At 37.1% G+C, this 13,195-nt stretch overlaps 1 protein-coding gene across 6 annotated transcripts in view; it reads left to right on the forward strand.

Moving 5' to 3' along the window:
* The window catches only part of plekhg5b (pleckstrin homology domain containing, family G (with RhoGef domain) member 5b), a 105,639-nt gene that overhangs the window by 50,228 nt on the left and 42,216 nt on the right, over positions 1 to 13,195 (forward strand). Inside the window, exon 1 of one of the 6 annotated variants that reach the window (XM_022677196.2) lies at positions 11,095 to 11,375. The exons of 4 other annotated variants lie outside the window; for them this stretch is intronic. In XM_022677196.2, the coding sequence (XP_022532917.2) occupies positions 11,310 to 11,375 (66 nt within the window). In that variant the 5' untranslated portion in view covers positions 11,095 to 11,309. Of the gene's footprint in view, positions 1 to 11,094; positions 11,376 to 13,022; positions 13,166 to 13,195 lie in introns of those variants that run through there. One more of the 6 variants, XM_022677198.2, reaches the window with a different exon arrangement.

A 13,195-nucleotide genomic window follows, 5' to 3' on the forward strand; every position in this document is an offset into this window, starting at 1 on the left:
AATTACCAGAGGAATATTTCACAATAAAACCAAATTTTTAACATTTTTATTTATTTACTAACAAATACATTCAATTCGGTGTGCATTAAAATGATCATTCAAGCTACAGTATTAATATATTTAAAAGGAATATATTTTCTGCTCTTTTTTTGCACCTTATGTCCAGAGTTTTAGGTAGTTTTTTCCCTTGTCCTGAAGAAATGATTCTGTACCCAAGACTGATTCTGGTCTGATCTGGTTTTAAACGTCAGATACAGGGGTAAACCTACTGTACTGAATCTGTATGAAGCAATGAGTATAATTACCAGAGGAATATTTCACAGCAAAACTGAGTAAAATATTGCATCTGTGACCAAGACAGCAAGTCTTTGTGATGCATCAAGAGCCACGGTATCCAGGGTAATGTCAGCATACCACCAAGAAGGGACAACCACATCCAAAAGGATTAACTGTGGACGCTGTAAGAGGAAGCTGTCTGAAAGGGATGTTCGGGTGCTAACCCGGATTGTATCCAATAAAAAACATAAAACCACGGCTGATCAAATCACGCAGCATTCAATGTGAACCTCAACTCTCCTGTTTCCACCAGAACTGTCCGTCAGCAAGACAATAATTTTCTTTGAATGGAAAATCTCCATTGAGAATACATTTTTATTTTCCAAGACTACAGCTCTAAGTGTCTAAGTCTTACTGCTTGGTGGAGAGACAGTTAAAGAGACAGAGAAGACCAGACCAACACATCTACAGTCAGCTATTGTGCTTTAACCGGCTGACTAATTCAGCAGCTCATATTACCGGGGCTTTGTGTGCACTTAGCCGTTTGTTTATAAGGCTGAGGAGTGTGTAGATCCTCTGCGCTGGGTTTAAGGTGAGAGGGTTATGAATCAGGTTATTTTTAATGACTGCTGGATCAGTTGAGCTGTGTGTGTGTACAGCCTGTCTGTATCTGGGCTTAGGAGTGTGGGTGTGTGTTTGGGAAAGAGAGAGTGTGTGTCACTTACATCAGACACCTCCGTCACTGCTTGGGTTGTTAGGGTTAGTGAATCATTTATGTGTGTGTGTGTCTCTCTCTATCTCTTTTTTTCTTTCTCTCTCTCTCTCTTTTTCTTTTTTTTCTCTCTATGTCTCTCTATCTCTTATTGTCTATCTCAGTCTATCTTCCTCTGTCTTTCTCTATTTCTCTTTCTATCTCTCTCTATCTCTCTTCCTTTTCCCGCTCGCTCTCTGTCTCTCTGTCTCTCTCTCTATCTCTGTCTTTCTCTCTATTTTCTGTCTCTTTTTATCTATTTATCTTTCTCTATCACTCTCTCTTCCGTTTCCCGCTCTCTCTCTCTCTCTCTCTGTTTCTCTCTCTATCTCTCTCTCTCTGTCCCTTTCTCTTCCTTTTCCCGCTCTCTCTCTTGCTTTCTCTCTCTCTCTGTTTAAATGTCTCTCTCTCACTCTCTCTCTCTCTCTGTCTTTCTCTCTAATTTCTGTCTCTTTTTATCTATTTATCTTTCTCTATCTCTCTCTCTTCCTTTTCCTGCTCTTTCTCTCTTTCTTTCTCTCTATCTCTCCCTCATTTTGAATCACAGGCTATTAGCTGAGGCACTAATATGGACACTTAAAGGGTGTTTAAATCTCTGGTTGAGTCACACACGTTTTTATGTTTGTCTTTTTATGAAGACTCTTCGAAAAAATAAAAAAGGATAGTCTTTGTAGTTATGGACAAGACCATATTATTAATGTTTTATTATCAAATCTAAAGCAGCAAAAACTGAACAAAATATAGCAATTTTTAATAATCTGCCACTTCTAATTGCATTTTGTTTGCATGTTAAAACTTTTTTTCCATTTAGTGAAAATGATTAACTTTGTTGGTTTGGTTGGTCTTGGTTTCAGTTTTGCCCTGATAAGAGATCCGTTTCACAATGTATTAAGCAGTAATATAGAGCGTAGGTGTGTTTCGTCATCCTCTGTGTTTCAGGATGATCTAGTGGTGATTCCGCAGATTGAGCCATACCTTCAGCACACGCTCTCAGTTCATGTTACTGCCTGTTGCCTTCTTTAACCCCTTAAGGCAACTTAACCCCTTTTTGGAGGCTGGACATTGTGAATTATATGTTCTAATAAAAGTTCCAGTCTGTTTTAATTCTATGGAGATTAAACAAATATTTGTGTGTAATGAATACATCTAGAAATATATAAGCGTCTGTCAGTTTGGCAGCATTTTGGCATTTACTAAAATAAAAACATTTACTAAAATGTTAACAGTGTTGCATGCATCTGTGCAGAATACAGTTAAAAAACAAGTTGAAATATCAGTAATATTAGAAGCATAACCTGTTAATATTTATATTACTATCAAGAAATATTCTTGAATATAAGCTTTTGGTAGATATTCACTATTTACATTATTTACAGTAGTATTTACAGTATACAACAAACATGCTTGTCAAATGTACCGGAAATATCAATACAAATGGGTTTTTATAGTGTAAATATTTTTTATTTTTTTATATTTACAGTACGCCAGTATGTATGGTAAAAATGGGTAGCTAACTAAGTTAAGTAAAGCTAAGCTAAGTAAACAAAACTGTAATAAAAAAAGACTTTCTTTTAAAGTCAAGCGAGCGCTGGATGTTAATCTACACAGATTTCTCTCCTGAAAACTGAAAACAGTTTGTTTGGCTGAATAAAGCACTTTTGTTTATTTACAGCTTACTTCGATTCCCAATTCTCTCCAGCATTATAGGTAGAGCATTAGCATAAGTGGCTAACAATTAGCAGATAATGCCAATGCTGCTCCAGCAGTGCTAGCCTGGTTTAGGGTTTAGCAGGCTACAAGCCGATAATACTCACCTCTGAACGAGGAAATAGCGGCTGCGGTTAGCGGCTAATGCTAATGCTACTCCAGCCCCAGTGCTGGTTACACTTTTATCACAAAGGTTTTTTCACAAAATGTTTTGGAATAATTTGAGTTTGGCTGCTGTTAAATTAGATTAAAATTAGATTAAATAAAAAAAAAAACATAATAAATTGACCAATACAAATGCTCCAAAGTGGCTTGTAATAAAGTAGCTTTAAACTGACCTGCAATTATTTAAAGATACAAGGTTTTTGCGTGACAGTGATGATACAATTATGTGACAAATAAAGCAGAAAGCACTCCCTGTTGTGTTTACAGCGATTTGTTGTGTGTGTGTGTGTGTGTGTGTGTGTGTGCAGGCAGAGGCCTCAGTGGCTGTGGGCTGATCTGTGCAGTGAAATTCGTCTCTGATTGAGTTAGCGTCTCTGTTTGGGTGTGGACACACTCACACTAACACAATCAGACCAGCCCACAACAGCCTCTTAATTACCCTCAGTTACCAAAGCATGCTTTTAGATCTGTGTGTGTGTGTGTTTGTGTGTGTGTGTGGTATTAAACAAAAGCATAAGAGAGCTTTTTGTGTTCTACCTTTTATCGCTTTGTTTTTATGGTAAGAGAAAAACCTTCTCAAGTAGTTAAGACACCAAAATCTACTACTTAATTTATTAATGTTAAGTTTTTTTTTTCTAATTTTAGCCCTTTTTCTCCCCCTTTCTCCAAACCATCACTGATCATCAGTAAATTTTACATTTTATTTCATTTGTAAATCAAGGGAGCAGAGTCTGGAGGAAGAGTGGAGAGACACACAGTCTAAGCTGCTCGAGGTCTAATGTAAAGTTTCCACCAATCAGTGATGGTTTGGAGTTTGGAGAGACATGTCCATCATCTGCTGGTGTTGATCCACTGTGTTTTATTATCAAGTCCAAAAAAGTCAGTGCAGTTTTGTTTTCCCACAAAATTTTACAGCACTTTGTGATTCCCTTGGCTGGCAACTTTTATGAAAATGCGGATTTCATTTTCCAGCAGGATTTGGCACACTGCCCACACTGCCAAAAGTACCAATTGGTCTTATATAATATTCTAATTGTCTGAGACACTGATTTTTGGCGGTTTTCATTGGCTGTAAGCCTTATAATCATCAACAATTTAAAAAAAAAATAATAATAATAATTCACATTTTGACCTGAATTAATGAAATAAAGTAACTTTTCAATGATATTCAAATACAGATATACAGATGTGATATTTAATTTAACCAGTATAAACCAGAAGCCATTTAGCTTCTTCCTCTATTCACCTGCTAGCTGAAAGAAACAGCACCCCTCAAAAATCCTCTGTAGAAAACCTGTAGAGTTTAGGTTTATTAAAAAGGTCTCTACCTGAGCGTAGTTTGTGCAGAGGCAGCGGGACGGAGAGAGAGAAAAAGAGAGAGAAAGAGAGAGAAAGAGAGAATGAGAGAGAGGGGTGAGTTATGTAACTCTGAGGTGTGCTCTGGCAGAACAGCCTGTCCGGATGAGAGGCTTTGGGTCCAGGTTGCAGTCTGCTTTTGATCCAGCACTGCTGGCGTCCCGAGCAGCGCTTTCATCTGCCTCCTCTCAAATCAACCTGAGCACAGCACAGCCTGGGCCTGTCCACCTGAATCAAAGAGCTACCAGCAGCGACCTGCAGCACCACGACAGCACAGCCCAGGAACCCTCACGACCCGGAGCTCTTAAAAAAAAAAAAAAAAACAGCTCAGAAACTTTTTTCAGATGGCTGCAGTTAACAGTAGGGGATAGTTTTAAAGGTCTCCTTTCGCTAAAATCCACGTTTTCTAGTTCTTTGTGAAATACTATATTGTATATGGATGCTGCACATGATGAAACTCTTCCTTAAACTCCATTGTCTGCAGTAGCTAAGAAAAGAAAAGCTTCAGAAAAACAGCCTACACTGTCTTCTCAGCTTACAGCTCTGTTTACAGAGCTAGTTAATCTTGGCTATGTTGCGTAAGTAACTATAGGTTTAAATTGGATCTCCGATTGATTTCTGCGCTTTACTGAGACCTTAAATATCACCAAGTCTGAGGTAAGAGTTTAGTAGCGTTAGTTGGGGGAACAAAACTAAACATTTTAAAATGAATAAACAAACAAATGATGGAATTGATTCTGAAAAGAACACAGTAATGATTTTTAATTATTAAATTTATTGGAAAATATTGATATTTGACAGTGATATATTTAGGTTTGTCTTTAAACCTCATTTTCTACAGTATCACAATGTTTTTTTTATTCTATTTATATATATATATATATATATATATATATATATATTTTTTTTTTTTTAATATAATTTTTTCAATACATCTTTTTGAAAGCTGTGCATATATACTATACATATATACTGTACTTATTTTAACATGTCCTATATATTCTAACATGCAGAATATGCACAAAATATACCAGTAGCCACAGATTATTAATAATTTATCTTTAGTAACTAGTAAGTAATTCCAGATTCTTTCTCTTTTGACTGCAGTGTTTTTTGTATTGTTTTTGTATTGTTTTGTATTGTATTGCAGCATGATGCAACACATGTGCTGATGGTGTTTTTATATGACAATTTTATTAACATTTTATGGTAAAAAATATATATATTATGCAGTATTTTATGTTGTTTAGAGTATCGCAATATGACGTGATATACTAATATAAACCTCTTTATGTAAGGGATGGAAAAATTACTCGAAAAATAACCAAAAACTGATACTCAGAACCTAAAACCAACAAATATATTTTTTATTTAATTAAATTCTTTTTGGATTTTTTAAAGTACTTTTTTAAGGCTAATACTTTTATTACCTTAAAGGGGCAATAAACTCCCTGATTTTTGCTGACTCTACCCTCAGCTCGTATTTGGCAAAGGCTAAAAAATGGGAGGGGTAGTTTGGGAGGGGCACTGAGTGATGTATGGGTTTAGAGGCAGAATAGGAGTGTGTTTTTTTTTTTTTTTTAAAGATAGGTTTAAAAAAAAAATAAGCAGGGTTGTTATGTTTCAATACTTCAACGGAACACATTTAAATTATTAATGGAAAAAATCTGGATATGGTTTAAGGTTTAGCGGCTCTTTAAAACATTATATAGAGTACATTTTACTAATATATTGATTTACTTCTTTTTAATCTATGTGTGATGCAGTTTATCCAACTGTAGGGGGAGCTCAGGAGCAACAGTGTCAATGATTCCTAATGTGGATTTTAAAATAAAATATTTTTTTAATTTATATTTAATTTATATTAAAATACAAACATATATAGAGTATATTTATACAGTATATTTTAGCCATTTGTCCAAACGTCCACAGAGTCTGGACTAGAGCTGCACTAGTCTGGACTAGAGTTTACTGAGTACGGTTGATGTTCTGAACTGTTCCTTTAAAGGGGGCTTGAAAGCGAGTCTTGTGGTTGCTGTTGCTTTATGGAAACACACTTCTTGTAATTGGATCCCCCCCAGTCCATGTGGCGACACACGTGTGTGTGTGTGTGCTGTGTGAGAGAATGGGGGTGTATGAGCAGGTGTTACGTGGCTCTGAACTTGCTAAGTCCTGGTGGAGGCCACCGCGGCACCGTTGTGTGTTCACAGCTGTCTTGAATCTTGTCCTGCTCATTGTTCTACACACACACACACACACACTCGTACACACACTCGTACACACACTCATACATATACTCCTACACATACTCACACACTCGCTCAGCTGCCCTTGACTATGATCCTTGGCTGAAACCGCGCTAATCGCCCTCTAACTCATAGCGCATAGTGTGCTGGACATCTCCTACGTCAGTTTTGGAATGAACATTGAGAAAGCTAAGGCTAATGCTAATGCTAACACTCGCTTCTGTTTTTGTAGTAGCATAACCTTATAAAATTAGTTTTTTTTTTTTACCTAACAAAGGGCTTTTATTAACTCATTTAACCCAAAATGTACTATGTACTAACTATTTAGATATTTTTTTGAGTTCCTCAAGGTTCTATTTTAGGCCCTGTTATGCTGGTGTTAAATTTGAATGCAGCATAATTACGAGTAAAAACTACTGTGCTTTGAGTATACAGACCACATACAGAGTTTAAGGGGTTAAAGAAGTGTTTCACTAAATAACAAATCCATTTTTTTCTTCTCGAGATCAATATCAACGACACACAAAGTATATGGTCTCGGGCTGCAACTAACGATTAATTTGATGATCGATTATTTATCGGATAAAATTTAGCGGTTAAGCAAACTTCCAGCATTTGATATATAAAAAAATAAACCTAACTGTTTTCGTACTAATGTTGTAATTCTATAAAAAAAAAAACACACACAACCTACCATTATTAAAATATTAGTGTTTAAATGAAAAATGAACCTGAGATTAACCTTATTTAATAAAAACAGTAGTGTATAATAGTGTAATATAAATACACACTTGGCTGTGTTCTCTTTTTAAGGAAAGACCTTGAAAAGGATATAATTGCTGCCGCATTTAAGGTGGAACAGATAAACTAGCTAAACGAGAGTGAGATATTAAGAGTTAAGAGCACATTTAAGGTGGAATTTAAAAAAATGGAAGTAAAAAGTCAGAGGAAATGCTAATGCTAACTTGTTGGCTTAACGTAAGTGAGATATAACTTGAATAAAAATAAGAAAAATCTTGTTTAACTACTCTAGCAGGCTTTAGGAACATTGCGTAAGAGAAAAAAAATAGAATTAACGATTAACTACAAGACAATTCATAGCATACTTTACAGCATCTGTGTCTGTGTGTGTCTGTGCGTTTCTCTGTGTGTGACTGTGCATGTCTCTGTGTGTGTGTCTGGGTCTGTGTGTGTGTCTTGGTCTGTGTGTATGTCTGGCAGTATGCTCAGAGCTGCCTCTGATTCAGTGTGTTGTGTGTGGCTGGGTGAATCAGCCGTGCCGGTGATTAACTCTGCTTGTTTCAATGGTGTTAATTGCCCGTCTGGATCCTGAGGGAACTCAGTGAGCCACTCCTTTTCAGGAGAAGACGGTGCACTGAAGCCCTGGCTGCTCTGTCAGCAGCAGGACTGGAATTGCAGTGGGGATCATTTCAAGCTTTCCAATTTCAGCTTGTCCAGAAATGCATGTGTAAAGGATGCCCTTTGTGTCATCTGCTGGTGTTGAGCCACTGTGTTTTATTATCAAGTCTAAAGTCAGTGCAGTGTTTTGTTTTCCCGCAAAATCTTACAGCACTTCATATCTTACAGCTTCCCTCTGCTGATAGCAACTTTTATGGAGATGCAGATTTCATTTTCCAGCAGGACTTGGCACACTGCCCACACTGCCTAAAGTACCAATAAAATAAATAAACGCTTAAAATAGATCGCTCTGTGTGTAATACATCTATATAATATATTAATTACTGAAATAAACTAACTTCTCAATGATATTCTAATATATTGAGATGCACTAATGTGTGTGCACTTTGCTCTTTCTTTTTTCTATCCAATCCTCTCTGTTTGTCTCTCCGTCACTGGTTCCTTATTCCTCTTTGTTTTGTCCCCCCGAGGCTTCGTATATTTAGTTCTGGCTCCAGAAAGCTGTTCCAAGACTCGTTCACTTTGCCTGGAATGTGGATACCTCTGTCTGTTGGTTAGCTTTGTGAACTTTTTTTCGATATTGTCTAAATATGGAATGTTTTCTCCTCCAGTTCCTCTTTCTGAATATGCCGGAACCCACGGCCAAGTCCACATTTCACTCGTATCCTGCTCTGGTTTATTATCTGGACTGCAGTTTGGAGTTCCGTCTGTATTTGTTTATGTTTATATAACAGAGGAGAGGAGCTTAACACCTAAAAAAAATTATAACTCAGAACATTTCAGCTATTTTAAGAATCATTTAAACTCCTAAAATGTAAGCTCATGCTGAGTTGTCAATTTTGAGATATATTATTGAAAATGTTTAATTTTACAACTTTATAATATTTAGTAAACTATGTAAAAGTAATGTTTAGTTTATGATGTACCACATTATACACTTCAATGTTTCTGCTATAGTCATTAGTAAAAATCATGAAAAAAAGGCCTGATTTTTGAAGTTATAAATGGCACATTTCTGTAAAAAAAAATATTTTTTTAGTTTCAAGATGGCTTTAATAAGAAAAAGGCCCTGGAACAACTGTTTAACACCTCCTTTGGCGAGCATCTTTGTGTATAAATAGTTTTTGTCACAGTTCAGAGTTTTTCAGTTCTTGTTGGCGGGATTTCCGTTCATTCCTCTTTGCTAACAGATCTAGTTCTGTGAGATTCTTGGGCGGTCCTGCATGCTCTTTCGAGGACCAGGTTGTTTTGGTTTTAAAAGTTCTCAAAGTCTCAAATTTTGGCACAAAAATGTAAAATCAGTCGCCTTTCCATCCAGTGCAGTTATGCAAAGAAACCTTAGAAGACTGTGGAGCTCTGACAACATCCACCACACATCTGGAGGCACAGTGAGCACTGAGGAGTAGCAGGTAGTGTAGGGGAGTATTATATGGTGTAGGGGACTTTATGGTAGTGTAGGGGAGTATAGGGTGGTGTAGGAGAATATAGGATATTGTAGGGGAGTGTATGGGACTTTATGGTAGTGTAGGGGAGTATAGGGTGGTGTAGGAGAATATAGGATATTGTAGGGGAGTGTATGGGACTTTATGGTAGTGTAGGGGAGTGTAGGGCGGTGTAGGAGAATATAGGATATTGTAGGGGAGTGTATGGGACTTTATGGTAGTGTAGGGGAGTATAGGGGAGTGTAGGGTGGTGTAGGGTAATGTAGAATAGTATAGAGTAGTGTAGGAGAGTATAGGACATTGTAGGGGAGTATAAGGGACTTTATGGCAGTGTGGGAGAGTATATGGTAGTGTAGGGGCGTATAAGGTAGTGTAAGGTAATATAGGGGAGTATAGGGCACTTTATGGTAGTGTAGGGGAGGATACGGTGGTGTAAGGTAATATAGGGGAGTGTAGGGTAGGATAGCATAGTATAGGGCACTTAGTGTAGGGGAGTATAAGGTGGTTTAGGGGAGTGTAGGAGAGTATATGGTAGTGTAGGGGAGTATAAGGGACTTTATGGCAGTGTAGGGGAGTATATTTTAGTAGGGTAATAGGGTAGGATAGGGTAGTATAGGGCACTTAATGGTAGTGTAGGGGCGTATAAGGTGGTTTAGGGGAGTGTAGGAAAGTATATGGTAGTGTAGGGGAGTATAAGGGACTTTATGGCAGTGTAGGGGAGTATAAGGTGGTTTAGGGGAGCGTAGGAAAGTATATGGTAGTGTAGGGGAGTATAAGGGACTTTATGGCAGTGTAGGAGAGTATATGGTAGTGTAGGGGAGTATAAGGTAGTGTAAGGTAATATAGGGGAGTATAGTATAATAATATAAAGATTGTAATGTAATAAAAGGTTTGTACAGGGAGTAAGGCAGTGTACAGAATATAAGATAATACAGGGAGTAAAGGGTAGCATAGAGAAGTGGAATATGAGAATATTGAGAGCATAGGGTACTTTATGAAGTAGAGGGCAGTATTGGGTATACAACTGGGTAGAAGTTATGAGTATATATGGATTACAGAGTAGTATAAGGAACTATAGAATATCATGGGATTATATAGAAGTATAGGGATTATAAAGTAGTATAGGATGTAGTATAAGGAAGTATATGTTAGTGTAAAGTGTTATGTTAGTGTACAAATATGCGTGTTGTGTTATGAAAAGATAGCCACACCCTTCCTCACATAAACACACTCCTAAACCATGTGGAAAGCCTTTCCTGTAGAGTTGAAGCTATTCTAGCTGCACAGAGTGAGCTAACATCATATTAAACCCTATAGATTAATATAGATTTTAAATCATTTAAGTTTAGTTACCTTTTCTGACCTTTAAATAGCATTTTTACACCTAAAGAATCTCCCGAAGCTGCTCACATAGTTCTCTTCTCTCTAAACACATGAAAGCACAGCACACCTAACCTAATTGCGCTCATTGGTGAGGGCCACGTCGGGCCTATTACCAACAACAAGGCCCATTTTCTGTCTGGGTCTATTTAAAACCTGTTTGTTGTATAGGGCCATGACTGTTCCTCTGAGGGTGTGTTCAGGAGAGAGAGAGAGAGCGAGGGATGGATAGATAGATGGAGAGAGAGAGGGAGAGGGAGAGCGTGACTAAGAGACGAGTCTAATCTCCAGCACTTGGTCAGATGGGTTTGACAGAGCAGCGGCGTGATTAGTGCCCCAGATTAGAGCGTTTTTGGAAGCGCGGAGGCCGTTTTTGGTTGCCGGGGGGGGGAGTTGCGTGGTCCTGCTTTAAAGCCTGCCCCTTTCTGGGGCATTACATTACCCCCCGGGGGCTTAACCTGGCTAGACACTAAGGAGGTGGATTAATTGGTAGCTCGCTGTGTCTCTGGGGGGCAGGGCTGCTTATCGGTGCTGTGGAGCTGTGGTGAGTTTCTGTGCTGGATCTTGATGGACCCTCTGATAGCTCCTGAGGACATGGCGGGTGCTGCCTGCCCTCACCCAACAGAGTGGAAGGTAAGAGAGAGAAAGAAAGAGATAAGGAAGAGAAGGAAGGGGGTGAAAGAGTGTGAGATGATGCAGCACCTTGAGAAGAAGTGATCTGCTTATAAGGACCAATTTTGTTTAAGTTTTGGACACTATGAGACAAAAAAAATGCACTTTAGCACTTCCTTTGCAATGGAACAAGTGCTCAATTATGGGTTGCCATGGATTTATTACATTATTATCATTGTTCATACTTTTTTTCCTTTAAACTGTAGTGTTTAAAAAGTATTTAACATTTCACCTTTTTTACATGTCTTGTCTCATATGTAAGCTAAAGGTGTAGGTGATGCAAAACCCTTTTTCTCTGCAGTAAAATAAGTTATTCACATTCTAAAAACTTTGAGGGCTTTGAAATCTCCTACAGGACACTTGTAGAAGCCGCCTGTTCACTTTCTCTTTTCTTCACTTAATAATAATTCCAGATCAGAAACAGGAATCAACCCAAATTCAGCATTTCTATGATTGTTATTCTTTATATTTTTAAAATTGTAGATTTACATACATTTTAAAAGCAATAGAATTTGTAATAAAGTTTATTATCAAACATGAAACCTTTGTATGTAATGGTCAAATAGAAATCTTTAAGATTGCTCATTCAAACAAAAACTTTTGGTGGTGATCTGATTTACACCTTTATTACTTGCAGTGCATCGAGAAAACTTGCACTTTTTTCCGTCTGTCACTGTAATCAGATTTCATAGTAAGAAGACATGCATTGGGGTCCCATGTGTAAATACAAATTTCATCAGGATACTATAAAGTTCTAAAAAATAGAGTTCTAAATTTGATTGGATTTCTGATTAAATATTGATTCATTGAGAAATAAAAAATTTAAACTAATTATAGTATTGTATTTACATGTCGATTAGAAGTTTTAGAAGTGCATAGCCGTATTGCTGTGTTTTGTGTGTTTTGGCACTTTATTTGTTTAGAAAGTGTTTTCTATTCTTAAACCATGTTAAATTATTTTAGATTAGAAGAAAGTCATTGACACATAATTCTTTTAGTCTAATTTACCGATGTTTAGGCCTGTGGATTATTTTTTTTATCCTTCAGAGATCTGTTCTTAGTGCTCTCTGTTTTTTCCCCAGAGCTGTATGTTTATTGTTTTAAAAATAGTGACTGTTTATTATGTATGATATGAAATTATATGGCAACCCACTACTACTCACCTATGCCATGTAGTTTATATAAAACTGACCTCCATTACTTTAATAAATATGAATTTATTTGTTTCTGGGATTATGTAAAAGGATGTCACTCTAAACATTAAGTGATTGGTTGATGGTCTGATAGCAGGGCGACCATTAACTTTAATTGTTCCTCAAATCATCCAGCAAGGGATAAAGAGGTTGAGTAATGGGATTGGTGTCCAACCATGAAGTGCTTTTGTGATGATGTAAACAGTAATTTCAGTGAGTGTGTTCAGTAGAAGCAGGTGGAAAAAGATAAAGATCATATAGAGGTTCATATAGAGCTGTGTACTGTTCCATATCATCACTATATGAAAGTTATATATGAAATGTTTGGTGGAAAAGACGCTCCTGTATTAATTTGTTTAGTTTTAGGCTGTTAAACTGTGTAACTGTGGTTGAGGTTCACTTGCTTATGCCTGACTGGACAACTAATCTCATACGATTTGGGTCTTTATTGTGTCCTGTATTTTATAATGATTAATGTGCATTATCATGCATTTTTAGGACACATGACCTGACAAGACCAGAGAAATCCTGCAAAGTTGGGACCAGGACTTTATAAAGGTTATTTAAATAAAATTTGTATGTTAATTC

The sequence above is a fragment of the Astyanax mexicanus genome, chromosome 13, assembly GCF_023375975.1.
Source record: "Astyanax mexicanus isolate ESR-SI-001 chromosome 13, AstMex3_surface, whole genome shotgun sequence".
In the NCBI taxonomy this organism is placed as follows: Eukaryota; Metazoa; Chordata; class Actinopteri; order Characiformes; family Acestrorhamphidae; genus Astyanax; species Astyanax mexicanus.